General features: G+C 63.8%; 5 protein-coding genes across 5 annotated transcripts; 3 read left to right on the top strand and 2 right to left on the bottom strand.

Moving 5' to 3' along the window:
- Positions 1–15: 15 nt before the first annotated feature.
- On the bottom strand, positions 16–3,737 carry CHLRE_17g745297v5 (uncharacterized protein). The gene is made up of 8 exons (XM_043072733.1): positions 3,488–3,737; positions 3,286–3,327; positions 3,035–3,073; positions 2,718–2,741; positions 1,968–2,452; positions 1,654–1,815; positions 1,230–1,520; positions 16–927 (listed from the first exon to the last, which is right to left on the bottom strand). Exons 1-7 carry the CDS (start codon positions 3,681–3,683, stop codon positions 1,236–1,238), a joined length of 1,233 nt encoding a protein of 410 aa, XP_042915192.1. The 5' UTR covers positions 3,684–3,737; the 3' UTR covers positions 16–927; positions 1,230–1,235.
- A 150-nt stretch (positions 3,738–3,887) lies between these two features.
- CHLRE_17g745247v5 (uncharacterized protein) lies at positions 3,888–7,163 on the top strand. The gene is made up of 2 exons (XM_043072732.1): positions 3,888–4,158; positions 4,731–7,163. The coding sequence occupies exons 1-2, from the start codon at positions 4,054–4,056 to the stop codon at positions 6,306–6,308; spliced, it is 1,683 nt and encodes a 560-aa protein (XP_042915191.1). The 5' UTR covers positions 3,888–4,053; the 3' UTR covers positions 6,309–7,163.
- Positions 7,164–7,467: 304 nt separating this feature from the next.
- CHLRE_17g745197v5 (uncharacterized protein) lies at positions 7,468–10,969 on the top strand. Its single transcript, XM_043072731.1, has 5 exons — positions 7,468–7,772; positions 7,959–8,348; positions 8,875–8,990; positions 9,246–9,438; positions 9,693–10,969. Exons 1-5 carry the CDS (start codon positions 7,649–7,651, stop codon positions 9,728–9,730), a joined length of 861 nt encoding a protein of 286 aa, XP_042915190.1. The 5' UTR covers positions 7,468–7,648; the 3' UTR covers positions 9,731–10,969.
- Positions 10,970–11,045: 76 nt separating this feature from the next.
- Positions 11,046–13,437, bottom strand: CHLRE_17g745147v5 (uncharacterized protein). Its single transcript, XM_043072730.1, has 3 exons — positions 13,243–13,437; positions 12,524–13,058; positions 11,046–12,383 (listed from the first exon to the last, which is right to left on the bottom strand). The coding sequence occupies exons 1-3, from the start codon at positions 13,337–13,339 to the stop codon at positions 11,591–11,593; spliced, it is 1,425 nt and encodes a 474-aa protein (XP_042915189.1). The 5' UTR covers positions 13,340–13,437; the 3' UTR covers positions 11,046–11,590.
- Positions 13,438–14,244: 807 nt separating this feature from the next.
- Positions 14,245–26,062, top strand: CHLRE_17g745097v5 (uncharacterized protein). Its single transcript, XM_043072729.1, has 29 exons — positions 14,245–14,366; positions 14,599–14,932; positions 15,137–15,151; positions 15,301–15,427; positions 15,728–15,816; positions 15,959–16,045; positions 16,472–16,571; positions 16,798–16,926; positions 17,125–17,205; positions 17,504–17,562; positions 17,817–17,877; positions 18,185–18,265; positions 18,537–18,575; positions 18,730–18,884; positions 19,023–19,137; positions 19,520–19,587; positions 19,725–19,802; positions 20,062–20,161; positions 20,507–20,635; positions 21,371–21,451; positions 21,682–21,743; positions 22,005–22,071; positions 22,371–22,451; positions 22,771–22,818; positions 23,159–23,263; positions 23,440–23,526; positions 23,961–24,022; positions 24,190–24,303; positions 24,812–26,062. Exons 1-29 carry the CDS (start codon positions 14,357–14,359, stop codon positions 24,960–24,962), a joined length of 2,715 nt encoding a protein of 904 aa, XP_042915188.1. The 5' UTR covers positions 14,245–14,356; the 3' UTR covers positions 24,963–26,062.
- Positions 26,063–26,235: the final 173 nt, after the last annotated feature.

Genomic DNA, 26,235 nt, shown 5'->3' with positions numbered 1-26,235 from the left:
AGCCCCACCGCGGACCGCTACCTAGACATCAGCCGGCTCGTCAGCCTGCGCGCTTGCGCCGCTTCTTGGGCGGCGCTGCGCTCTCCTCCTCCACGTGGCCTTCCCCCCCCCCCTCCGCTACCAAGATGCGCGCACGCGCCACCGCTGCTGCTGCCGCCGCCGCCGCCGCTGCCGCCGCCGCCGCCGCCGCCAGTCTGCAGCGATGCAGGTCGCTTGTGCCCCAGTAGCATCTCCACCAGCGTGTTTCCTATTATCATGACAACATGAAGATACCCCAACCCTAGGAGCAATAATGCTGCCCGCTGATCCCTCATACGGCCCAGTATCCCCCCGAGCCTTGTTGCTGCATAAAGCTTGCAGCCCACACGTATTGGCGCAACTAGCACTTCCTGCAGGCCTCAGCAGCCCAGCAAGGGAACCATCCCCATCATCATTACCACCATCGCGCCGCAGACGCTCCCTCTCGACTTGCCCATGCTGGACCACGCACAGTAACTGCTCGCTCGGGCAACAGCAGCAGCTAGCTGCGGGTCCGCGTCCTGGAGCGAGCTGCTCGGGGTCATACGACGTGGTAGTCCTTGCCGTAAACCGCTGCCAGCCGCCCGCGTGCCTTCTCAACCTCTCCTCTTCAACGACTTGCCTCACACTTGCCTCGCCAGTTCACTGCCAAATATTGCCTTCCCAGCCGCCCCAGCCCCAGCCCCAGCCCGTGCACATGGCCCTCCTGGACCCTTACTCGTTCTCCACCACGTTGCGCACTGCCACTGTCGCCGGCACCTCGCTCAGCTGCGCCAGCTGGCGCCGTCACAGCCGACTGCAGCCTCCGAGGCCCCTCCTTGACACCAGCTGCAGGTCCGCGGTCCGCAGGACGAACAGAAGCGGACCATGGACAGAGGAGCGCAATTGACGGTGCGGACGCGGTGATGCCTGCGGGTTGGTTGGCGCGTGGCAAAGTAGGGCGGTCGCAGGCAACGGGAGACTGTAGGGCGAGGTTCTGCACCCACATGCGCCTCCTGCCCAACTCAAACCACGGATGCCTCTCCTTCATCCTGCGTAACGAGCGTGCCTAATGTTAACCCCGCACACGAGGTGCAGGCGCAGGCGCTACAGGCGCTACAGGCGTACGCTGGTTGTTCTCTATCTGGCGGCACTACTACATACTATCTGCCGCACCCAACTGGATGGATCGCTGGTTCTTGCATGCCCCACACATCATCTGACCCACCTACCTCAGCTCACGAGTAGAAGGCCCACATGCTGTCGGGGAGTTGCATCGGCGGCGCCGGCTGCTGCGCCTGCTGTGCCCACGCGTGGATGAGCTCCAGCGCCGCGGGCATGCGCTCGTCCGGCGGCAGGAACGGAATGACCGACTCGAGCTGCTCGTGCAGCCCCGACTCCGGGCGCAGCTGGTGCAATGGGCGCATCCACGCCTGCTCCTCCTCCGGAATTTGCTCAAGCGTCAGCCCCCGCGCAGTACGAGAGGTATCAGACATGAGGTGCCGCGCCTGCAGGTTGTACGCCTGCAGGTGGATAAAAAAATGCCAGCAGGTTAAGCTAAGAGCTAGCACGGCGACACTTCATCTTCACCCGCCGACCGCCTCAATCAAGTAACATCCCGCCCTCAAGTAACATCCCGCCACCCTAGCTCCCCACCTGCGTTGGGGTCAGCTCAGTCCACGCAATGAGCTCCGCGCCGCGTATGGTGTACACGATGTGCTTCATGCCGTCCGTCAGGTCCAGCAGCACAGGGCACGGCCCATAGGCGCACGCGGCCAGCAGCTCAACAATCGCCTGGCCTTTACGTGCGTTGAGCGCCTGCGTGCGACACAGCGGCACCAGTGGAAAGCACAGAATGTTTCTTCACAACACGTTGCGCTACATACACAAGTGCACGACAGGACCTCAAGCCACGTGACATGCTCATGCTCGACAGCGTCTGCACGACAGTAAAACACGTTACACCTTACCTTCGGCATTTTGTGCTCATAAACGATGCGGCATTGCGTCAACGAAGAGGTGAGCGACAGGCCGTAAGGTGCTATGCAACCGTCGAAGATCCCCCTGAAGGCCTTGTTGCCGTGCTGAATCAACAGGGAGTCACTCTTGAGGCTGTGGACGTCGTAGATGTCGAAGGCCGCCCGGCCAAACCGAACACCCAGGAGCCTCAGCTGCTCCTTATGGTGCGCAAGCAGCGGTCCTGTGGCCGCGTCCTCGTCTGCGTAGCCAGACATGTCAAAGCCGATGCAGGTGGGTGTGCCGTCAGGTAGCTGCAGCTCCTCCTCAAATACAGCATTACCAACGACCTGCACCAGCTTCAGGTCGCGCAGGAATAGGGACGCCTCCGTGTTGCCGACGCTTGAGAAGGACTTGGGCTTGCGGGGAGCCGTCTGTGCCTCCAGCACTGCCAGAGCCGCGTCACGCGCAACTTGGCGCACAGCCGCCATATCCGCCCCTGTGTAGGAGAGAAAGGAAGCATGGACTTGACTAGCTACGCGTAGGTTCACTTCCTTCATCACGTACGTTGTTCTCAGGCAGGAAGGTTTCGTGAAGGACGTCGGTGAGCATGGTGATAGTGGCCCCTCATCCCACTGAGTGACACTGCTCTGCGCCACGAACCTCCACCAATTACCCAACCCGCCCAATGCGCGATGGCCCCGCTCTGCGGCCGGTCCCCTTAAACTGCACGCCGATCCGCATGTGCAGTGCACCATGCTCACCAGCAGCAGCCGGCGGCAGCGAGCCTGCAGCAGGGGGAGGCACAACGGATCCCAGTGCGTATACAGCGTCAATGTCGCGGGCAAACGACTACCCCAATGTGCATTTGATTGTCCCGCGCAGCTGCTACGCCTACAGCGGCAGAGGTGGATCCCACAGCGGCACAGGTGGATCCCAGAGGCAGGAGTCTTCGCGCGCGCTTCACGATAGCTCAATCACATACGCCATCCACCGCCGCGAGATGCTAGACTCAGTAATTTTGCTCAGGAGAAGTCGCCAGCAGTGAGCAGTTTTCCGAGCCATCTAAACAAAACCTCACCGGCTCCTGCCGCGCTCTCCACGCCCGGTCCCGTGGTGGCTGCACGACATGGCAGCGGCGGTGGAGGGACACGAGGAAATTAGGAGCTGCATGCCGCTGCAGGTTTCAGGCGCGCGGGTACGTGCTCGCCCAACCACCATTGTCCCAAGCCTCCCGCATACCGCGCTCTCAAGGAACACGAGTTGTTTCTTTTGTAGCAGGATACTTCTTCTCAAATGGCAGCATGCGCTCAAGTTCCAACAAGAACTCACCAGGTCCTGTCGCGCTCCCCACGCCCAGGCCAGCCGCCACAGCTGCACAACGAGCGAGCGTCCGGGGTCGTGCGGGTTTGAGTGCGAGGCGGACAAGAGCCGATTCAAACGCAACTCGGTCACTGTCAAATTGACGACCCCATCCGCGAATACCCAACCTCCCACTTTCTAGCTCCGGCCTCAGTGGGTTCGTGTAGCGCACCTTGAACTGCAGCCTTCAGCGCTAACCGCTGCCGCAAGTTAAGGCCTGCCACTTTGTCCGCCTCTAACAAGCAGAAGGCGCCGCCAGCCTGTTCATGCGCGTGAAATCCTTGCCCGGCAAGAGTTTCCACAATTGTCTGAATAGATGTGGAATCCTCTCCCGCGACCGAGAGAAGGGCTTCGCGAATTGTCACCATAGCTACGAAACCAACTCCCCGTGTGCTATTCTAAATATGCATCAGCAGGGACACTCTGGCCAAGCGTCTGACAAGTCGGAAACGCTTCCGTCCCCACTTCGCCTACGCATGGAGGCCCCATGCCGACGCGACACAAACAAACAAGGCGTCAGCGGCAAGCGTCAACACATAATATTTAATTAAACAACAGCATATCTTCCCAGTGTAACGACATCAACCTTAAGGTAGTGACGCGCGAAGTTTCGTAGCTTCGCCCAGGAGACTGTCAACAACGCCCGACTAAAGCCCAAGAATAAGATTAAACACCGTCGTTACCAAGACTAGAGTCAACGCCAACACCGCGACCCCGAGGTCGCAACACCTGCCAGAGATGGACCTGGCGAGGTTCAAGGAGCCGGGCGGCTTATCAGGGGCGGCGTCCGGCGCCGAACAACCGCCAGCGTCAACGCAAGCAGCGGCTAAGCGCAACCGCCAGGTCAGACGGGGGCGGAGCAGGGCGGAGACTGCCACATTTAAGGGGACGGGGAAAAGCCCCGAGGAGGGGAAGGGGAAGTCGGGATCGGGCAGGTAGTAGCGAGACCCGCCAGCCAAAGAACCCCGGGGGATAGTGGGGTGGCCGGCAGGCCGGGCGGCAGCCAATCCCGCGGGCGTAGGAGGCGGGCCGGCAGGCCGGGCGGCAGCCAAGTCCGCTGGCATAGCGGGGAAAGGGGGCGGCCGGCAGGCCGGGCGGCAGCCAATCCCGCTGGCATAGCGGGAGAAGGGGCGGCAGGCAAGCCGGGCGGCAGCTAATCCCGCTGGCGTAGCGGAGGGGCGGAGACGCACCGACCGGCGGGCGCGGCTGACAACCCGTCAACGCGCGGCATCAACTAAAAAGGGCGGGGAGTTAAGCCGTCGATTCAGAGAGCTCCGGGGGGGGGCAAAGGCGAGGGGAAGGTTAGGGGGTAAGGGGAACCGCGGAAGACGGCCAGACCAGGGCGGGAGGTACCGTGACCAAGGAAGCCGTTGCGGACCCGACCCGCGACCCATGTGTACTGTATAATGCCGCAGACCAAGGGCGGAGCGGCAGCTGCCGGGAAGAGCGAGAGCCTCGCGCAGTCCCCGCCAAGCAAACGTGGCCGGGCGGCATCGGACTCTAATTTAACTCAGCCTCCAGAACAAGAGCAAACCGAGGAGCCAGAGCGGCGCGGCGGGCGATCAGGCGGGGGTGAGGCGGGGCCGTCTCGAGCACGCACCAGCGACCCGGGGACGGCCGGAACAGGCCTAGACCAGCCGCCAGAGCAAGGCCCCAGCGGGTGGCAGCGCGCAAAGACGCCCAGCCCGGGGGGGCTGCAGCAGCTACAGCTCACTGGAGAGCAGCAACCGGCAGAGGAACAGGAGCAACAGCAGCAACAGCGACCGGAGATAGGCGAGGGCGGGGGCCCGCCCCCGGGCGTCCACATCGGCCACCACCCGGAGTCAGAGCTAGAGCTGCCACCGGCCCCCCAGGCCCCGATCCGGCCGGCGGCAAGCACTTCCCCGGCGCCCCGGCCCAAAGCCAAGGCCATTGGAGAGCGGCTTGTTCTGCCCACCGCACTCGGTCTCCGGCTTAGGCAGGCCTTAACCCGCCAAGACGGCTGCGCGCGGCCACCATTGGCGCCCACTCAAGCCGGCGCCCGGGCCGGCAGCGCGGGGGGAACCAAGCAGGGGGCCGCCGGGGCCGCAGGCCACGAGGTGGCGAGGCAGCCGACCTGGGACAGCCTCCTCCGGGGCTGCGAGGCGAGGCAGCCACCCCCGCCGTACACCCAGCTAGACGATCTTCTACCGGAGGGAGGCGGAGGTAGCGAGCCCGGAAGGACCTCGAACGGGGGCAGCGCAGACCAGCAGCCAGTGGCTTCGGGTGCGGCCCTCAGCCCGGCGGAAGTGGCGGCCCGCTTGGAATACCTAGAGGTGGAGCTATTTACCGCGCGCGAGGAGAACGCCCAGCTCCGCGATCGCATGACCGACCTCATCTACGTAACTCAGCGGGGCATAGAGGGCGCCACGCAGATCGCCCAGCAGGCCATACATGTGCAGCAAGCCGCGCAGGGGCGCTTGCTCTACCTCAGCATGCAGGCGAGGGAGGCCCCCACAGACAGCGCCCGCGCAGCAGCGGACGGAGAACAGAGGCAGGACCGGGAGGGCGGGGGACGGGGCTACATACAGACAGCAGCGCTCACGGTCATGACCGCCCCGGAACTGTGGGGGCAGGCGAGGGAGGCTGTCCGCAGACGCGGAAGAGCCGCCGCCCGCGGAGGCGGCGCGGAACCGCCAGGACAACGAGGCCCGGACCCGGCCGCCACCGTGGTTCGACAGCAGGGGCCCAACCAGCGGCAGCGGAAGAGGGGGGCCTGCGGCCCAGGCGCCGCCGGGAGGGCTCGATCGGTCAGCGGGGGCCGGTGCCGAGCCGCGAGGCGAAGGCGCGGGGAAGCGGGGAGCGGCGGCGGCGGACGTAGCCACGAGCCGGCCGCCAAACCCAGTGACCTTCCTAGATCGCGCGGCGAAGGAGGTGGACCGGCAGCGGCAACGCAGGGCACGTGGGGAAGACTCGGAGGAGGCGCACACCGTACACCGCGACCGCCATCGCGCGGCTGGAAAGAGAGCAAGTGATCGAAGCCTACGTGACGTGGAATTGGTTTCTGTACACGAGGAGATGGGAGAACGGGGTGTGGGGCCGACAGATTATCCTGCTGCGGATGTACGTGGGCGAGGGTCGGACAGCATGGGTAGCCCCGGAACTAGTCCAGTGCGAGTGCAGGGGAGAGCGCACCCGGGGTCGCGGGCCGAGGGACACGGACCCTTTGAGAGCCAGCCCGCCCCAGCACATCATCAGCCCCAGATATATTCATTTCGGGGGACGTAGCGGAGGGGTGGTGTGACGAGTAGCGGTACGACGACGTGGGGGGCACGGAGAGAGGACCGACGTTGACGCAGAAGCGGACACTTGCTGCCCTATTGTGATGACACGCAGAGGCTGGACAACCGGAGACATCAGTATTTCATACCGCAAAGTCCGACGAAGGATGGGGCGGTACGGTTGGACGAGAGGGGCCTGCTTCCACCGGGCAGAATGTACGACGAGGGTGGAGTACTGGGAGCACTGAGGCAGCGCCGGTTACGTGACGTACGCAGTGGTGGTGCGACTGGGGCGAGGAGCCATGGCGCCGCGGAGCCCAGTGAGTCTCCACTACAGAGCCCGGGGTGACCAGTGGGAGGCGAAGAAGCGGGGACCAGAGGGGGAGGGGTTTGTGCACAAGCTGAGGTGGTGCACGCCGAGTGAGGTGTACGCCTGGCGCGAGGCAATCCTGGCGGGCCTGCAGGTCCTGCTGGGCAGCGCCAGCGGGCGGAGCCGCGCGGACGCATGTGTCTTGGAAGGAGGACTGTGTCGGAGGTGGCGTGCGAGGTAGGCAGAGACACGGAAGGGCAGGCGCAGACCCGGGAAAGCGGCCAAACAGCGACACTCAGCACTCGACCCGCACCGCAATACCGACAGGCAGGTGCAACCCGCCTAGGCATGTATCCCCAGTCATGCGCGCCTAGCCGCCCCACGGCAGCGCCTGGGGGGAGGGTGGGTGTAGGCCAGAAAGGAAGAGACAGGAGGAGAGACACGGAGATGACCCACGGTCAGAGACGCCACACGCACCAGTGGTACCCACAAAAAGCCCCAGAGGTAGCGGTGTGGCTGGGAGCGAAGCGCTGAGGTCTGGGGAAGCCGCCAAGCTATCCAAACAACCTCCAGGCCACTCCGCAACTTTAGCTCGTGTACGGAGACGCGCTTTGGCACTTCGGTCTAGCATGAGCATTTACATGGCATGCGGCCCCACAGCAGAGCCTGCACCGAGTAGTACCAAGTACAGGAACGCAGCTAGTTTACGAACCTCTGCTTTACACAAATACTACCCGCGCTCTCCTGTTTCCCGCAGTCACACCGCCCAAGGCGCTGTCAATGTATGTACGCAGTATCAGTATGCCATTCATTGGGTACGGCGGTGGCGGTGGAAGTCGCTGACGGCGCCGCGGAGGACTCTGGCGCCCTGCTGAGGGCTGTGGCGGAGCCGGCTGGCGTCAGAGCTGGTCCGGCCCTGGGAGCTAGCCACGCCGCTAGCCACAGCCTTGGCAGCCACCTTCCCGCGCCTCGTCCACCTTGGTCTTAAAGGCCGATGGGCCCTGCCGTACGAGCCACTGCCGCTGCCGCGGATGCTGCCGAGGAGTGAAGGGGTCCGCTGTGGCATGGACACGTTTGCCCTGGCGGCGGCGCAGGCCGAGGCGGCAGTAGCAGCGGTGCCCTGGGCACCGTGTCGCTGCCGCTGCTTGCCTCACTCGACATCCCCAGCAGTCTGCTGCGCCCCGCTGCGGAGGCGGCGTGCGCAGCATTGCCATCGGAAGCTACAGCCCCCGCAAGCCCGTTGCCCGCCGGCCCCTGCTGCCGCTGCTCCCTACCGGGCCTGGACCGGCTGACCAACTTGTGCCACCTCACCGTCGTCACGGTCGTGCGCGGCGGCAGCGGGGCCAGGCGGGGCAGTAGCAGTGGCATCATCAGCGGCAGCGGCAGTAGCGCCACCGGCAGTAGCGGTGAAGGCGGCGGCGGTGGCGGCATCGGCTCGCTGCCGCCTCTGCCGTACGAGCTGCAGCACCTTCCGTATTACGCTGGTGGGCGGGGAGAGTACGCGCACCGAGTGGCTGCCGCTACTGCCGCTGCGTTCGCTGCGCCGCCTGACGCTGCGCCGCCACACCGCCGGCCTGCCCGGCACGCGCAAGCTGTTCAACATGACTGTGCTGGACGGGCTGGATCTGGATCTGGCGGCCGCCTGCCTGGACCTGATATCCAAGCTGGATCTGCATCAGCTGCTGGCATGCGCCGTACGCTAAAGGGCGGCCATCCTGGCGGCGGCGGCGGCGGCGGACGAAGCGGCGGCGGCTGAGGTGGCAGCAGCTGAGATGGTGGCGGTGGGAGTGGCAGGTGCGGGGAATGGGCTCCGGGGTCGGCCAGCAGCCGCAGCACCAGGTGGTGCGTGGCGGCGGCGCGTGTGGCTGCAGCGGCTGGACATGTGCCCCGGCGGTGTGTACCCGGACGACCTGCCCAACCCTGAGCAGCTGCTACTGCCGGCACCGCCGCCGCAGCAGCTGCTACTGCGTCCGGCACCACCAGTACGGCTACTGCACGACCCATCTGCAGGGCGGGACGAGGGCGCGGGGGTGGCTGGCGACGGCTCAGAGGTGGTGGCACGGTCGCGGTGTCGTGAGGGGCGGGGGACGGGCGGAGGCCAGCGCATCGGCATATTGGAGGTGCAGGTGCGTGCAGTGCCGTGCCTTGCTGCGGGGCTAGATCAGAAGCAGCAGGGCCAGGATGGCGATGGGCAACTCCATGGGTGTGCCGCCTTCCTCTGATGTATGCAGCCATGTTTGCTTGTCACGGGCTTGGAAGTGATTCGCATCTACCCATGTGCCCGCCTCGCCCCGTAACTAACCCCACGCCATGCTCCCCATCACGCGTTTGCTCCCCATGCCGCCACAAACCCACACCGCTGCCGCCGCCTCACCTCGCAGGTGAGCTGGTACGAGATGGCGGGCGGCGGCGGCCTGGAGCGGGTGCTGCGGCCTGCGGCTGTGGCGCTGCTGGAGCTGTGGGCCAGCTGGAAGAGCGAGCAGCTCATGCGGCGACTTATGGCGGACGTGGGCGGGCTACGGCCGCAGCGGCTGAAGGAGATGCATGAGGAGGGAGGGGATGGGGAGAGCGGACGTGGAAGGAGAAGGAGAAGAAAGAGCACAGAGGGATGGAGCAGGAGGGCGAGGGCGAGGGGGCGGCGGTGTGTGGCTGTGGGTTTGGGGTGCAGGCGGCGGGCACAGGCGCGGGTGTGGTGGGGGGCACCAGGGGGGGGGTACGAACAATAGTTCCAGACCCCACCCCGCAAAACCTCCCGACCCCCCCTGACCGACGACCGACCGTGCCGTACCGTGCCGTACACCCCCTAAATCCCCTCTGTTTTCTTCCAGGATGGTGCCAAACGACTGCTTTCAGCGAGCTCTATTAACATGTAAACACGGAAAGTTCGTCGGGCGCGTCTTGACCACAGCCATGTTGTCAACATGTTGAGAACATCTTGCGCCCGTTCAGTTGCACCCGTGTAAAGCACGCCCACGAGACTTACCTACGCATGGGACATACACATGCGTTTTCCTCCGGCGCGCAAGCACCGGTCCGCGACTTGTGGCACGTTCTGGTCAGGCGAGACATGTCGCACCCCAACATCCCAACCCGACATGTGTTGACGGGCGGTAGCCCTTCGTCTTCTGGTAGGCTCCTGATGTTTCCCAGCTGTGAAAGCCTGGTGAAAGCATCCATTACATGCTTTGGGCAACGGTCTGGGCTTGCCCTGCTGTCTTATGAGGCCCAGACGAAAGTTTCCGGCACACCGTGACGAAACCTTGGGGACCCTGGGGACCGACGACCGACCCTGAACTTTGGGGGCCCATATCTCCGCAATTACTACCCTGATCAAAATTCTGAAAGCGGATTCTGAACGCTCTCGTCAAGCTCTTTCGATTTGAAGGGTGGGGTATGTCTGCGGCATCCTTACCCCCCCCCTGGGGGCACGTGTGGCTGTGGCCGCGAGGCGGGGGGCGACTGAGGGAGCCGAGGCGGGGAGTCGGGTGGCACATGCAACAAGGAGCAGCAGGATGAGCTAGAGGAGGCGGAGGGGGACGGAGGATGACCAGGAGGAAGAAGAGGAGGAGCTGGGCATTGTGTGGCTGCCGCCTGCGGTACGGCTGGTGACAAGGGAGGCTTTGAGTGGGGCGGCGCTGGGGCGTGTGCTGGCGCCCTACCGGCACCTGAGGGGGCGAGTGACGGCGCGCAAGGCAGGAGACACGGCTGGCGCGTCGGGATGTTGACTGCGCGGCGTCGGGGGATGATCGGCAGCCCTCCCGCCCTTCCATTAGGGAGCGAGCACAAACGCGAACATGGTAAAGCCACGGGTAAAGCGCGAACCGCACGCAGAGGCGTGCGTGCGGTGTGACACACTCATCATCGCACATGCTTTAAGACTCATGCAGAAATGTGTACTGTATCTCAGTCATTCAGGGCTCGGCATTCCCGCGCATCCTCACAGTAACCTAGTGCCCTTGAGTGCCCTAGTTGCCCGTCGCCAAGGCCGTCGCGCAGTGAGACCGGCACACCAGCAACCGCGCCGCCTTCTGTGTGTCATGGACGTATGCGTTTGGGCTGCTGGCTCCTGGACTCCTGGCCTTCTGCACTGTAAAATTCCAGTGATCCGATCCCGATTCGATTGCATTGGGTTTGATATAGTTTGGGCTGGTATCTACACCCCCCCCCACACACACACACACTAGATGTAGTCTGGTCCATTGGCCCAAGACCCAGGCGACCGCGACTTGCTTCCAAGGAAGCCAGCCTGTACGTTGGGTCTCGTGTGTCACATACGCCCACGCCCCCCTTTACGCACCAACCTCCTGCGCATCAACCCTATACAGTTGCGTCACTGTGTCAGTGACTCCGCACAAGCGCTCAACCGTGTCTGACCTTGCATTGCGCCCAACCACGGTGAGAAGCGGTGACAGCCTGGCACACTGGCACAGTTTACAGCGCACCTTCAAATTCGTTTGCCATGACGACTGTGCCTTCTGGTCCGCTTTTCCATACAAAGCAACGACGTGGTCTACGCCTAGACCAGGCGACTAGCAAAACGCCTGTATCAGGCTCCGCGCGCACTAGAGCTGCATCGACCCGCACGACAGCTCTTCACATCACAGACCAAGGCCAAACGGCACGAGTGAAGAAAGCTGCAGCCGCTCCTCCTCCTCCTCCTCCTCCTCCTCCTCCTCCTCCACCTCCTCCTCCACCTCCTCCTCCACCTCCCCATCCTAACGCGGTCCTACATGTCATCCATGGGCGCGTCCGCCATCAGCTCATCCGCCAGCCGGCCGCCCTCCATACCGCCAATGTCCTCATGGTGGTGCCCATTGCCGCCGCCAACCCCGCCCGCGCGGCCGCCGCCGCCGCCCTCTTCCTCCTCCCGCCCGCCCCGGCCCCGCCGCTGCGGCCCGCCGCCGCCGCCGCCTCCACGGCTTCCGCCCCCGCGCGCCTTGCCCTCCTGACTGGGCACCTCATCGCCTCCCGCCACCACCTCTGCAAACTTGTCGTGGCCCCAACGCCCCCCCGGGCTCCGAGAGCGCGAGCGGTCGCGGTCCCGGCCGCGACTGCCAAAGCCCCCGCCGTGGCCCCGACCGCCTCCTCCGCCGCCGCCATAGTCCAGGTCCCGATCATCGTGCTCCCCAACAAACCGCCGGCCCCTGCCGCCGCCAAAGCCCCGGCCGCCTCCCCCGCCGCCCCGGCCATAGCCGCCCCGGCCGCCGCCACCGCCGCCATACCCGCCGCCGCCGTCACCGCCGTAGTCTGCGTCCCGGTCGTCGTGCTGACTGTGCTGGCGGCTGCGGCGGTCACCGAAGTCGCCGCCGCCGCCGCCGCCGCCCCGGTCATCGTGCTCGTCTTGGTAGCGGCGCCGGCCCTCACCGCCGCCGCCGTAGCCCCCGCCGCGCCCGCCTCGGCCACCGCCACCGCCGTAGCTGGGCCGGTCGTAGCTGTCTCGCTCCCTGCCGCCGCCGCCGCCGCCGCCGCGGTCGCTGTTGCGGAAGCGGTCGCCGCCGTCGCCGCGTGACGCACCTCGTCTGCGAGTGCACCCAAACAGTGAGCGCGGCAGCTCCAGACTCCTTCCAAAGCCACCCTTGCCCTCCCTGTCCTTTGCCCCCATGCGTTGGCCCTTGGTGCCCAAGCAAGCCCCGTGCAGGACACGCCCACGCGCACTCACCCGTATTCCACTTCCTCCCGGTCGTCATGGAGGTCACGACGTCCGCCGCCGCCTCCGCGCGGGCCGTCGTCCTGCAAACCGCCGCCGCGGCCACCGCGGAAGCCGCCCCGGTCACCGTTGCCGCGGTCATCCCTACCGCCGCCGCCGCGATCTCCACGGTCTTCGCGGCGCTCCCACCTGTCTCCTCCCCTGTCTCCTCCCCTGTCGCCTCCCCTGTCGCCTCCTCTGTCGCCGCCCCTGTCGCCGCCCCTGTCGCCGCCCCTGTCGCCAGAGCCTCGGAAGCCCCCACCTCCGTCACCGCCGCCGCCCCCGAAGCCTCGGCGCTCGCCGCGCGGCTGGCGGTCTTCATCGCCGTCTCGCTCCGTCCGGTCGTCATGCCCGCTGTAGCGGCTGTTGCGAGGGGGCTCGGGAGGAGGGTCGTCGGCAGCGGCGCGGCTGCGATAGCGGTCCTTGCCGCTGGCCCCGTCGCCCCCGCGGCCGCCCTCGCCGCGAGGACCCGAGTCCTTGCGGTCCGAGGGGTAGGTCAGGCGGTCGGCTGCGACAGGCAATGAGACGCACACGAACGGGCACGTGAGACGAGCGCTCGGCTAGCAGCTTGGATGCCGATCGCCATCCAGGCTCCGCAAGCGTATTTTCAACACTTCGCAAAGCGAAGGCGAGTCCGACACCTTACTAGGCAGTCACAGTTACATAAAGCAAGAATCGCTAGGCAAGCTCACCCAAACCGCGCCCGCCAACTTTCGAGTCCTTCCCACTTCGCTCGCCACGGTCTGGCTCGTCCGTCCTATCATCGTGCTCATTGTATCGTGACGACATACTGGATCACTGCACACGTATGCGTGGTGGGTGGGCTGATAGCGGGCTTTATGCTTTCTCGTTAAACTTGTAGGCATGAATTCAGCATATTGATGAAGGTGGACATCTGACCATGTGAGTGACGACGTTGGTAGGTTAAGCGAAGGTTTGCAGGCAGCGTTGGTTTCTCCGGCACCGGGTGCCCGCCCATGCGCACGCGGACTTTGAAGCGATGTCTGAGGGGCTTTCATCGCCACTTCATAATGCTACTCGCAGGCATGGGCAAATGGGGCCCGTCTCAGGGAGGCCAGGGGTCGCAGTTGAACGTTGGGTTGACCGTGGCGTGCGAGGCCGCGTGTTCCCAATATGGCGTGCGATACCTCGGGTTCCCGATCGTCACCGCTTTCGTCAGCCGTGCGCCCCCTTCCTGCCCACACTGTCCCCTCTTGCGACTGGTCATTTTTAGCACCATGTGAATACAATGGCCGACTGTTCCGTCGCAACAGTCCCCGAAAACAACGCCTTTGACGCCCTTTCTAGGGCCGAGTATAACACTCGCCATGCATTCCTCCAACATGATGATATTTAAGGCGTTCTGACCTTGCGGGTGGTATCGAGGACCACTTTGTGGCCGCCTTACGCATGCCTACATCTCAGGCTCGCCCTGGCTCGCGGCTCGATGTCGTGCTGACGAATCGGCGCACGGACCTGCCACGCTTGAAATGCTAATGTACAGGTGCCTGAATGGCATGTGGAGTGGGGTTTTGAATAGTGTTGACGTTTGCGCGAACAGGAGTGAGGGCCTGAGGGCGTCTGAGGGGGGCCCGTGGCGGTGGCGGGCAATCGCAACGCGTGCCGAAACTCAAGGCACGGTGTGCATGACTCGCTGTAAAGAGGTTTCCACCAGAACGTTGCAAAGTAACACTGTAACATACACAAATTCATCGCATGCTGGTCTGAACGTGGTAGCGAAGCTGGCTCGGGCGAAGCAAACTTGCGACTTAGCAGCGACGCAACGCAAAGCAGGTGCCTGCTACCATGGGTAAAGGTGAGCGTAGTTTTCATACCGAGCTGTGCATTTTCGAGGTCTGCGGCGGTATTGCGGCCGCGCGGTTTGACCAGCATTAGCGCCGAGGCGCCTTTGACTTGTACAGTGGACTCATATACAGCTACAGATGAAGCGGTCATTGATAATACCTCACGCTTGTGGAGCGAGACGGATGGTGCGGATGAGTGAGACGCCTTACTGCATATTACCTTATGCATGTACGTGGACGCAGGCGCTTGCTGGATAGCAGTGCTGGTGCTGCTGGCAGCTACCGGAGGGCGAAGTCAGGACCCGCCATCCCCTGAGCCCTCGCCTGCGCCTCCCTCCCCCGAACCCTCTCCGCTCCCGCCCTCCCCTACCCCGCCTTCTCCCGCGCCCCCTTCGCCGACGCCTCCATCTCCTGCCCCTCCTTTACCAGCGGTTACATACAACTCGGTGTATGACTACATAGTGAAGCGACGGACCACCGGGCTCTCCTTCACCTACCAGCTGATGCAGCTTGCGGCGACCCTGGCACCCGAGCAGGTCGCCGCAATCAACAACTCTAGCCTGGCAGTCACGGCCTTGTGAGCACATGGGACTTGAAGACCATGTTGGTTTGAGCATGCTTGACGGACGTCTGCGGGGTGCGGGGCTCAAGATTGAGGGGAAACGCAACGCCTCGCAACGCCTGTGTACCGCTGTCACAACCCAGTTCCTAGAGATGCTAATCTCCTTCCCGCCCCACCTCGCCTTACCCTCAACCCGCGCCTGCTTCCTTCTTCACCCAGCTTGCTGTCGGACACGTAAGCACGCGTGCGCTCCCTGCTGTGTTGTGCTGTATTGTATTGTGTCAAGGCGAGCCCAGACTCGCATTGCCCGCGCCATGGTTGGTTGCCGTGCCCCTGGCGCTACCTGCGAATCTTTCGCCTCGCTCGCTGCCACACACCCGCAGTGCATTCGATGCATTCGCGAGGAAATGGGGCTACGCCAGCACTGCGGCGCTCCAAGTCGCTGGGTTTGGCTCCCCAGCGATTCAGGCCAGGACGCAGCAGCTGCTGAACTACATCTATGTGAACCAGGTTCGTGTACCGTATGTACCGTATGTATGTGTGTGTAACGTTAAAGAGCACAAGGAAAACATAGCGCAAGGACAGTGTATGTTTGTGTGTGTGTTGATCAACGAAACAGAAAGAGATCCATCCCAACGTGTGTATGTGATTGGGGTAAGGGTTACATGCCCGAGCCCAACGAGGGGGCGATGCTAGCGAGCGGCGGGCGGTGAAGGTGCGGCACCGTGCGGCTGGGCAGCTGTAGCCGTATGCAGCCCCACCTGGATTCACACAGGCCTGGTCCTGGTCCTGGTCACTGCCACCTTGCAGGCGTTCCGCCTCGCTGACCTGCCCAATAACGCCAGCAACCCTGTTGACAACACCACCACCACCTACTTCAACACGCAGCTCACAGAGACGTGAGTGACTGGAGTAACAGGGAGGCTGTAGCACCGCACGCGTCCCCCCTTCCCATCGCATCCGTCCTGGTTGCCTGGCCCAGTCATTGCACTAACGGCTCATCGGCGCACATGTTCAACCCACCTCCCTGCGTGCGTGCAGAGGTCTTGCCAGCTACTTTTCCCGAATAGGCGTGCGCCGGAACACCAACGACAGCCGGCCCCTAGCAGCTCAGGTGGTGGGCAGCACGTGAGTCTGGGTTGGTGGACCGGCAACATGCGCGACAGCTCTGGGGGCGGTGGCTGGGGTCGGGTGGCGGGTCTGGGCCGTAACGGCCGGAGCGGTGCCGGGGAGTAGCAGCCTGGGCATCAGCTGTCGCCAGACTTGGCAGGCGGCACCAGTGTGTGGGGCAGAGGCTAGCGACAGAGGCCGGTGCTATCAGGCCGTGAGGGCCACCCCAGTGATTGACTCCTAACCGGCACGCACCCTACCTTGGTCGTACCCGGCGCTCCTCCTCTTCACCTCCTCCTCCACCTCCTCCTCCACCTCCTCCTCCTCCTCCTCCTCCTCCTCCTCCTCCTCTTCACCTCCTCTTCACCTCCTCCTCCCCCCCACTACCACTTCCTTAACTAATCATGAATGTAACCCCCCCCCCCCCTCGCTGCCCTGCTTCAGCACTGCGGCGGGCCTTCTGGAGGTGGACGTGCCGGCGGGCGCCGCCTACATCAACCTGCTGGACCGGGTGCCGCAGTTCTACTGGGACACGCCCTACGACGTGAGCGGACCTCCAGCCCGCAGCCGGCCATATGGCTGGACAGGGACCCAGGGGGGCCTGTGCGTTGAGCGTGCGGGATGGCGGCGGTGTGGGTGCAGACACACCGCGGGACGTCGCACACGCCGCAGCGCCGGCACCCTGGATGTTGTATGTTTGGACTCGCCGCGGCTGCCGGTAGCGATGAACGCTCGCTGTGACCGTGGCGCGGTGTTGATTGGTCCAACAGGTGCTGAAGGCGGACCCGGAGTTCTCCACGCTCGTGTCGCAACTGGACAACGTGCCCACCCTGGCCGGCGTCAAGGCGTCGCTGCAGCGGGCCAACCTCTCACAGACCTTCCTGGCGCCCACCAATGCGGTGTGTGGCGGCAGCATCACTGCTGTCGTCGGGTTGCGCCCGCCAAGGAGCGCTTGAGCGCTCGGCACCGGTAGCCAACCATAACAGTTGCGGGGTGGCAGCGGGCGGTGACCCCACACGCTCGCTGGCGTCCTCCTGCAAACGTTGAAACACTAGTTCTCTTGTTGTGTGACCCCTCTCGCTTGTTGTGCGCCGCAGGCCATTGCCAAGTTCGCCGCCACCTACAACACCAGCCTGGATGACCCGCTGCTGGCGCACACACTGTACAGCTACCTGCGGGTGCGTGCTGGGGGGGCGGCGGCGGAGGGGGAATTGGGTGGCGCGACGCGACAGGGGGCCTGGCTTGGCAGTGATCACGGATGCCCGCCGGGTTGCAGCGGCCATGGCTGAAGCCACAGTCCGGCCAACAGCATTAGAGCGGTGCAGGGCAGGTGAGGGACAGCAGCAGGTTCCCCGGAGGCCGCGGGTCAGTCCTGTGGCCCCGGGCCGCCGTACTTTGTGCAGCGGCATGCCTACCTGCGGCACGCGGCACACGCACACCCCGCATCCACCTGCACCCTCTCGCCGGGCCCTGCAGCTCAACTCGACCAAGGAAGTGGTGTCTACGGACAACATCACCACCGTCCCGTCTTCCTTGTGAGTTGCCCGCGCGTGTGCCGGGGGCCGGCAAGGCACCCGGGGGGCTAGCCGGGACACATGTCCTCTGCAACTCCCGTTACCTCTTGCGCAGCGGTGGCGGGAGTTGCAGAGTACATGTGTTACGGCGCGCACTGCATTGCAACTGCACACACCGGTATTGCTGGATCAACCGCTGGTGCGCTGCTGAGTACGTGCTGCCAATCAATTTTGAAAACCTGTGTGTGTGTGTGTGTGTGTATATGTGTTCGCAGGGGCGATACCGTCACGTTTTCCAAGTCCGGGCAGGCGCCGATTGTGAAGAGCTTCCAGCCGGTGTGTGTGATGACTGCGGGCTGGGCTGGAGTGCAGCCGGGCAAGGCGCGGATGCGGATATGCAGGCAGGAGCATGCGTTCGTGATGTGGATCGAAGCAGTTTCCGATCGGCTTCTTGAACGTCATGCGGTCCATAGACTCCACGTCGCTATCATTCCCCGTGCGCGGGAACGTTCCCCGTGCACTCCACGTCGCTATCGTCCCAGTTCACGGCCTCTGAAACCGGCCTGCCTCTGGGCTCACGCATCCTGCCTCCTCCAGCATGGCGCCAGGCGCGTGACTCCCCCAACCCAACTCTCCACCGCAGAACGGCACGTGGGCCAACGTCACCGTGCCCAACATTCCCACCGGCTTCCAAGTGCGCTCGTTCGTGCACAAGATTGATGCGGTGAGCTGCTGTGAGCGCGGCTGTGACATGTGCACATGGGGAACGAGTTGCCTTCAGCAACATGACTCAGCAACGCACCAGCGCTTCAAAGCCACACCAGGAGAACATCTTGCTCCCCATGTTGTTGACTAGCGCCACATGCGGTGTTGCTTTTATGTCTATTCGCAAGAAAGAACTGTGTGTGTGTCTGTGTGTGTATGTGTGTATGTCATAAACAACACGGGTGAGGCCAACCCCTGCCGCCTTGCCCCATGTTGCGCCTTCATTGCAGGTCGTAGTGCCGCTGCCGTACACTGCACCGCAGCCAGGGGTAAGTGTCGCGTTGCGAAACACCCACTGTCATGTTGTGTCTGTGCGACAGCCGCACGTGCTATAACCTGTACATACTGCGTGGCAATACGCCCGCCAGCCTCGCCGCAACCCCCACCCCCGCCTTCCTCTCTCCCTCTCCCTGCTGTCCGCAGGCCGCGGCCGCCGCCGTGACCTTCGCCTCCATCTGGGACTACGTCACCTCGCGCCCCGACCTGAGTATAGTGGTGATCTCGCTCAAGTCGCTGGGGCAGGAGACGCTGTTGCGCAACGCCTCGCTCGACTACACCGTGTTCGCCCTCACAAACGAGTGGGTGCGGGTTGGCGGGGGTGCGAGTGTCGGTGCAGGTGTGGGGGTGCGGGTGCGGGCGCGGGTGCATGTGCATGTGCGCGGTCGCCGGCACCGTTTTGCTCACCGTGTTATCGCACCCAACCTGTTGATGCGCAGCGCCTTTGACAACTTCGCCAAGGTCATCGGGCTGAACGGCACCGCCGACATCTACCAGCGACCCGACCTGTTGACCGCCGTCATCGAGACGCAATGGTACCACATGGTACCGCAGGTGCGGGGCGGGGGCGGGGGGCGGGTGGTTGTAAACACCAGCTCAAACGAAACCAAACCAACTAAAACGAGCGGAGCACAGGCAGAGGCGTTAGTTGCAAGCGGTAATGCTTATGGGATGGGGGCCGAGGCGTCATCGGGGGTAGCCGTTCACAGAGAAGAATCGGGAGCGGTGGGCAGTGGGCGGGGCTCCGGGCAACATCGACGCTGCTGCCTACCGTCACGTGGCTGCGCCGGGGGACTGGGTCGTCCCGGCATCGCAGCGGACAGAGTCAGGGGCGTGTGTGTGTATGACACGGTCACTCCCTTGCATGTGCGCGCGTTGGCGTGCAGCGGACACGCTGCAGTGACACCCACACCCCTCCTGTCCTTACACGCCCCAGGTGTTCCGTGTGGGCGACCAGCCGCTCAATTCCACCTCCTACTTCCAGACGCGTCTGGCCACCGTGCTGTGAGTCAGAGCGGCGCAAAGGATGGGGAACTGGGTTGCCCCGGGCTGTTTCGTGACCTGTCGTGCCTGTCACATGCTAGCAACGGCCTGCCGTCCATATGCGTGCGCCCCCACCACCCACCACCCACCACCCACAGGGGTAAGGTGGGTAACTACTCCCGCGTGGGCATCCAACGCGGCGGCGCGGCAGACCCGGCCTTTGTGGTCAGCACAAGGTGCGTGCGTACGTGCTTGCGCGTGTTGCTGGGTGCGTGGGTGGGTTGCTCCTGCTCCTGCTCTTGCAACGCGCACGCACGGGCGGAATGCCATTGCACATGTTTGGGTCCCTCCGCTTCTGAGGCCACGCACGCTGCCATCTGGAGCCAAGGAAGGCCACATAGACCTTCCAAGCAGGCACCACTTTCCTCACAACCTCCACTGGTCCGCCCTCGCAACGTGCCTGCCCGCCTGCCGCACCCCTCCCTCCCCCTGCAGCACCACCGCCAACCTGGTGGCTCAGGACATCCCGGCGGGCGCAGGCTACGTCAACGTGGTTGACAGGGTGCTCCAGTACTACTACGACACCATGTACGACGTGAGTGGAGGCAGCAGCACACATTGCGTTTCCTCACTTTGCAAGCGCGCATGCGGGGCCGTCATGAATGCACCGCATTGCTGCTCTCCGCAACGAAGAGCGGCGCCAGCTGAACTGAATGGAGGTGCACTGAATGTGTCCGTGCGGCTGCGACTGCGCCGCGCGTACATAAGGTCCCTAATGGCCCTGACTGTTTGGTTCAGAGTCAATCCCCATTTGCCCCTTGCCCTGAGAGCCTTCTTCGGGTGCGGCGGCGCGCTACCGGATCCCTTGCTTCGGTGTTCACGTGCTGGAACTACACCGCCGCCCCCTCCTCCCTATCCGCCCCCTGACTGCGCCGCACAGGCCATCAAGGGCGAGCCCGACATGGCCACCCTGGCAACGCAGCTGGACGCCAGCCCCCAGCTGGCGCCCATCAAGGCGGTGCTCAGCACACCGAACATCACACGCACCTTCCTGGCGCCCACCGACACCGTGAGCGCTCGTGCGGGCGGCACGGGGCGTGTGTGTCTTGCGTGCGCGTGTGTGTGTGAGTGTGTGTGTGTGTGTTAAAGAGCACAAGGAAAACATTACGCGTAGGACAATGTATGCGATGCAGAATTATGGCCGCGGATTATCTTCAGAGTATACTTACCGCAGCCGACCGACCTGCCGAGCCGAGACCATACTTACCCGAAGCACCTGTTACGCCCATCTAACTAACCTTGGGTCGGGATTAGTGTCCACACGATCCCAAGGGTGCAAGCCCATGCGAGTGTCCTACAACGTTCCCAGGCACTCCTAACCCGAATAGCCCGCCCGCTGATCGTAGCCGAACTCACCTACAAGCACAGGGCGAATCGGCGAGGCACAGGCGGAGGATAGCACAGGTCAGCGTCAGCGGCGAGGAGGAATGGCGAGGGCGGCGAGGCAGGACAAAAACTAAGACACACAGCCCAGCCCAGCCCAAGCCCCAAAGAAGAGTTTGTGCGTGTGCGTGTGTGTGTGTGTGTGTGTGTGTGTGCGCGCGCACGCGCCGCGTAGGGCACGGGCAAGGGTGCCGGCCTGATGTGCAGGAGCCGGGGCAGCAGCGGCAGCAGCAGCACGACGGCATGGCGCGGGCTTGTGCGGGCGCACAGCCGACATGCGTGCGTGCCCTCTCTCCCTCCCCCTCGTGTGTTACGTGCTGCGCCACACGTGCTGCTGCTGCCCTCCCCCGCCTCCCCCCAGGCTGTGGCCCGGCTATCGTCTGTGTACGGGCTGTCCATGAACGACACGTCGTACGGCGCCAACATCTACGGATACCACCAGGTACGGCGGGGCGACGTACTGCCCAAAGTCCGTGTGTGCATCCGCTGCCCGCCCCTCTCAGCTCAATCCGCACATTTGCAAAGGGCAGATGCTTCTTATTTTGCAGTCCACAAGCACACACCCTCACATGCAACGACAAGCATGCGCCCGCCCTGCGCCCATCACGGCCACCAACCCGCAACCCATTTGCTCGCGCCGTACCCAACCGCCAACCGCTCGACGCCCCGCAGCTGACTGACGCGCGCAACCTGGATTCCAACTACCCGGGTAGCTCCAGCGCCATGTCCTCTCTGTGAGTGCAATCGAGCGCGCGCGTGTGCATGTGCTGCGGGCGCGCGTGTGTGTGTGTGTGTGTGTGTGCGTGTGTGTGTATGTGTGTATGTGTGCGTGTGCGTGTGTGTGTCTGCAAGCCGTCCACGTGGCAGGGTGCGAAGCTGCGATGTGTGTTGGGCACGTGGCTGACGTCGTTGCCAACCAGTCGCCAACCCGTCACCACGCCTGCAGTCGCCTTGTGTCAACCCTGTCGCTGTCACTGCCGCCGCTGCTGCTGCAGGGGCTGCTGCGCCGTGAACTTCACAGTGACGCGGAACAACGGCACCACCGCATCCAGCTACCTGCGGGTGGGGGCGAGGGGCCGGGGAAACGGGCGGGGGCCAGGGGTGCGGGGTTGCGTACGGGTGTTCAGTCCCGACCTGTGCGCGGTGCATGGTGGTCTGGTGAGGTGGTGGAGGTGTGTGTGTCAGTTTGGTAGGTAGCTGCAGTGCCGCTGCGGGTTTGGAGGGGAGCAGTGCCGCAGGTGCTCGGTCCGAATGCCGCACTTGGAGGGCTCAGTGCTCGTGCCGACACATACAACTGCACGGCCGCACACGCGTACACACACACGTACACACAACACACACGTACACACACGTACACACAGGACGGCACGCGAGCCACCGTCGTCTCCGCAAACATCCCCGTGGGCTTCGGGCCCGTGGCCTTTGTGCACAAGATTGACCAGGTGAATGTGTGTGTGTATCTGCGCGTGTCTGTGTTACTAAACAAAACGAATTGAGACGGCCCAAACGACGCCGGAGTTGATTACCCCTGCCTACCGGTTTCACCGAGCGTTGCGTTGCGACCCAGGTAGTCATACTTAGCCGCGAAAAGCCTGGCACCCCACGGGCGACCGTTTGGCCTGAACTCTGTGTATGTGTATACCGGTACCGATGTGGTCTATGTTTGAGGCATGCGGCCGCTCGCACCGGTGTGTTTCCCCTGCGGCTATACACACCCGCCGCCGCTGCTGTCGCCGCCGTGTCTGCCCTCCGCCACCTCAGGTGCTGCTGCCTGTGTACACGAGCGCCTGGCACTACGTCTCACAGCAGGTGGGGGCGGGCGGATGGGCGGGCGGATGGGCTCACGACGCAGCGTGTTGCGGGCGGGTGTTGTGCGGTGGGGAGCGGGCGGGCTTTTCCCTTGTTGCGCTCCCTGAAGTTATGCGCCTGACAGCTGGGACGGGCTCGATTCGTCGCGTGTGGCCAACCTCGCGCGCAATGAACCGGGTTGCAGACCAAGGCATGGCGCATGCTGCAGGCACCGTCCACCCCCGCCCCCACCATGGCCCCTCACGCTGAACCCCCTCCCCTTGCACCCCCCCCCCGTCAACCACGTACTTAATCATGAATGTAACCCGCCCCGCACCGCATGTGCTTTCCTCCCGACCAGCCTGACCACCGGGCGCTTTCGGCACTGCTGGCGTTGGAGGGCAGCGTGCAGGGCGAGCTGCGCGCGCCCTCGCCGCCGCTGTCGCTGCTGGCTCCCACTGACGCGGTGAGCAGGGCGGAACACATAGGGACGTGTGCAGCAGGGCCGCGCGGGCTGTGCGGTCTGCGCAGCGCAGCAGCGGTGCGTGCTAACCGCCAGCCTGTATTTATGTCCCGCACGTTGTTGCACACAACAACGCGCCACATTTGCGCGCACCGGCATGCGTGTGTGTATGTGTGCAGGCGGTGACCAAGGCCGCCGCCGCCTACGGGCTGACCAACCTCACGCAGCTGCTGACCACCACCGCACTCCAGAAAGCCGTGCTCGCGGTAAGCCTTGGAGCATGCTCACACGCGGCGCCGCGGATGCGGCGAGGTGCAGTGGCACACGTGTGTGTGTGTGTGTGTGTGTTAAAGAGCACAAGGAATCCGTTGCGCAAAGACAGTGTATGCGATGCAGCAAAGCGAGTGTGTGTGTGTGTGTGTGTGTGGTGTGTGTGTGTGTGTGTGTGTGTGTGTGTGCACCCGTGCGCTGCGCCGCACAGCCGCGCTTTTGGAGTGTGTGACGTCTATCACGATGGGTGCCAGGGGATGCATGGCCTGGGGTGCACCGGAGGCAGAGCGTGCCCAGCGGTGCAGCGGTGCCCGGGCTTCTCTCATGAAGTGTGCGCCCGGCGATGCCGCCCGCCGCCCTGTGCTCCGCTAGTTTGGTTTGGCTTGGTTTATTTCGGGCTGGTGTTTACAACCCCCCTGCTTGCCCCCAGAACCACGCCCTCAGCGGCTCCTACCCACTGGAGCGACTGAACGGCACCCTCGACACCCGGGCGTGAGTTGTCGGATTGGCTGCTGTCGGGCGTCAATTGCATCTGTAATGCGCTGGATGTGCCGCGAATGTAGCTTTGCTCATCAGTCGTATGCAGAATGACTAGCAGTGTAGTGCCTAGTTGTTCACCCGCTCTGACTCGGGCACGCTTGCTTCCTTGCCACACACAGCGGCGCCGGCTACTTGAATGCCAGCCGCAGCGGCAGCGCCATCACCATCACCGCCGCCCGGTCCCAGGCCGTTGTCATCCAGGCCAGCAGCAACGTCAGCATTCTGTACGGAAGGTGTGTGTGTGTGGTTGTAGTTGTGGTTGTGTTTGTGCTTCCGCGCCCGTGTGCGCGTCCACAAGGGCTTAAAGCATGGCGACGGCGTAGCAGGTCGAGCTTTTGCGCTGGCTTGCCCTGCACCCCTGGTCCCTCCCGCCACCCGCCGCGTGTACGCCCGATCAGCCGTCCGCCGGCTGTGTGCTGGTGATGCTCGGGAGGGGAGGCATGGTCCGGCAGCCGCCGTGAAGCACGTTCCAATTCTGCGTTATCGCCGGCTTGCCCAGCGACCCTAGCCCCCCACCGCTGCCGCGTGTGCGTCTGATCCGGCGCCTCGTCGCTGTGTACAGATGACATGCGTGGGGTGCCGTGCCTCCAGTGCGCAAGGTTGCTCTGGCGTGGAACTAGGCATGCCGCACATTCCTGCCTTGAAGCCCCGCACAGTGTGCTCATGGTTCTGCGGAAAGCACTTGGCGCCCCCCAAACAAAGGGGGTCCTGTCATCCCACCATGCCCATGTCACCACACAGGGCTTACGTGCACACCGTTGACACCGTGCTACTTCCCAAGGAGGTGCCGGCGCCGGGGGATGGCGGCGGTGCCGGCTCCACAGCCCCATCGCTGCTGGCGCTGCTGCTAGCGGCGGTGGTGGGCCGGGCGACGACATGGCTGCTTGCATAACTCTCAACGAGTGTCGTATGCCAGTGGATGTGGGATTTCTCCTAGTACTCATGACTACTAGCCCACTGGGCGGCGGAAACGTTCATCATCTGCATCCGTGTGAATGTAAGGTGGGGGGCATGCACGGGGCTAACACAAGTATAAATACTGTAGGGAGGGAACTGCAACCCCGTGTAACCGGTCCTAAAGTGTGCTTTGCGACCTTGATACCGTACATGCCCAATACTACCGTATGTGAGCCCTGCAAACGATGCACAAGGAGCAAGCGATCAAGTTAAAGCCTTTGAGGCATGTGCGTGCGCATGTGTATATGGTGTATGTATATTGTTTGCTGGTGTTTGTAAACGAGATCCATGGGACCCATTCAGGCGCGCGTGGAAAGGGGGTGTTGTCAGTGGGGTAGTCGGCATGCGGCGAGTGCTGGTACGTGCAAACCGCAGGGCAGCAGCGGCTTGCTGTGTCTGGAAACGGGCGGGTTTAGGTCTTGTTGTAGCCGTGTGGTTGCACCTATTTTGTAATAGGTGCCGGCGCGCAGGGTTAGACCTGCCGGTGTCTGGTTTGCGGTCTTTGCTGGCGAGCATAGCATTGCATGTATGTGGTTATGCTGTGCCTGCTGTGCTTGTGCTTGACAGCGGGACGCATCTGGACACGTGCCGGGCGGTGCCTGTACCAACCGGCCCCCGTATGTTGGGGAAATGAGGTAGACGCTTGCAACCTCAGACTGGAGACGTGGCGTGGGCTCAGCCCACTGGGTTGAGTGCCTGTACAAAGCGACTCCCGGCTCCAGCCTTGCCTGGCTGGGAGATGAGGCGTGTCAAAACCTTTGGCCGCAGACTGGTGCACGTGGTTTGGGGTCAGCTACATACTCCCTTACGAAGGAGCGGCGGCCTACCTGGTCATGCCACAGCATGGCGTGTATGGTGCGTGCGCGTGCGTGGCGGTGCATGGTCGGCTCATCTGGTGGACATTTTGCGGGCGGTGCATTGGCGCCGGAGGTGTGGGGCAGGGGTTGTCTGGCAGTGTCTGGAGCGGGCCCTACCTGTCGCCTCGAGTCTGTCCTGGACAAACAGACGTTCGCACGTGTTAAGTAGCAATGCAGATTGCAGACTGGGCACACCTCTCGCGCCTCCTTCTCCGCCACCTACAGCTGCACCCGCTGCGCATCCACCTCCGCCTGCAACGCGTTCAGCTGGGCGCGGCTGGCTGCGGCGGCCTTCTCCGCCTGCTCCGCCGCGGCCGCAATGCTTGCAGCGGCGGCGGCCGGAAGACACGA

Source organism: Chlamydomonas reinhardtii, chromosome 17 (assembly GCF_000002595.2).
Source record: "Chlamydomonas reinhardtii strain CC-503 cw92 mt+ chromosome 17, whole genome shotgun sequence".
Lineage (NCBI taxonomy): Eukaryota > Viridiplantae > Chlorophyta > Chlorophyceae > Chlamydomonadales > Chlamydomonadaceae > Chlamydomonas > Chlamydomonas reinhardtii.
The sequence above is the reverse complement of the archived record's forward strand: the minus strand, read 5'-3'. Positions and strand labels throughout refer to the sequence as shown.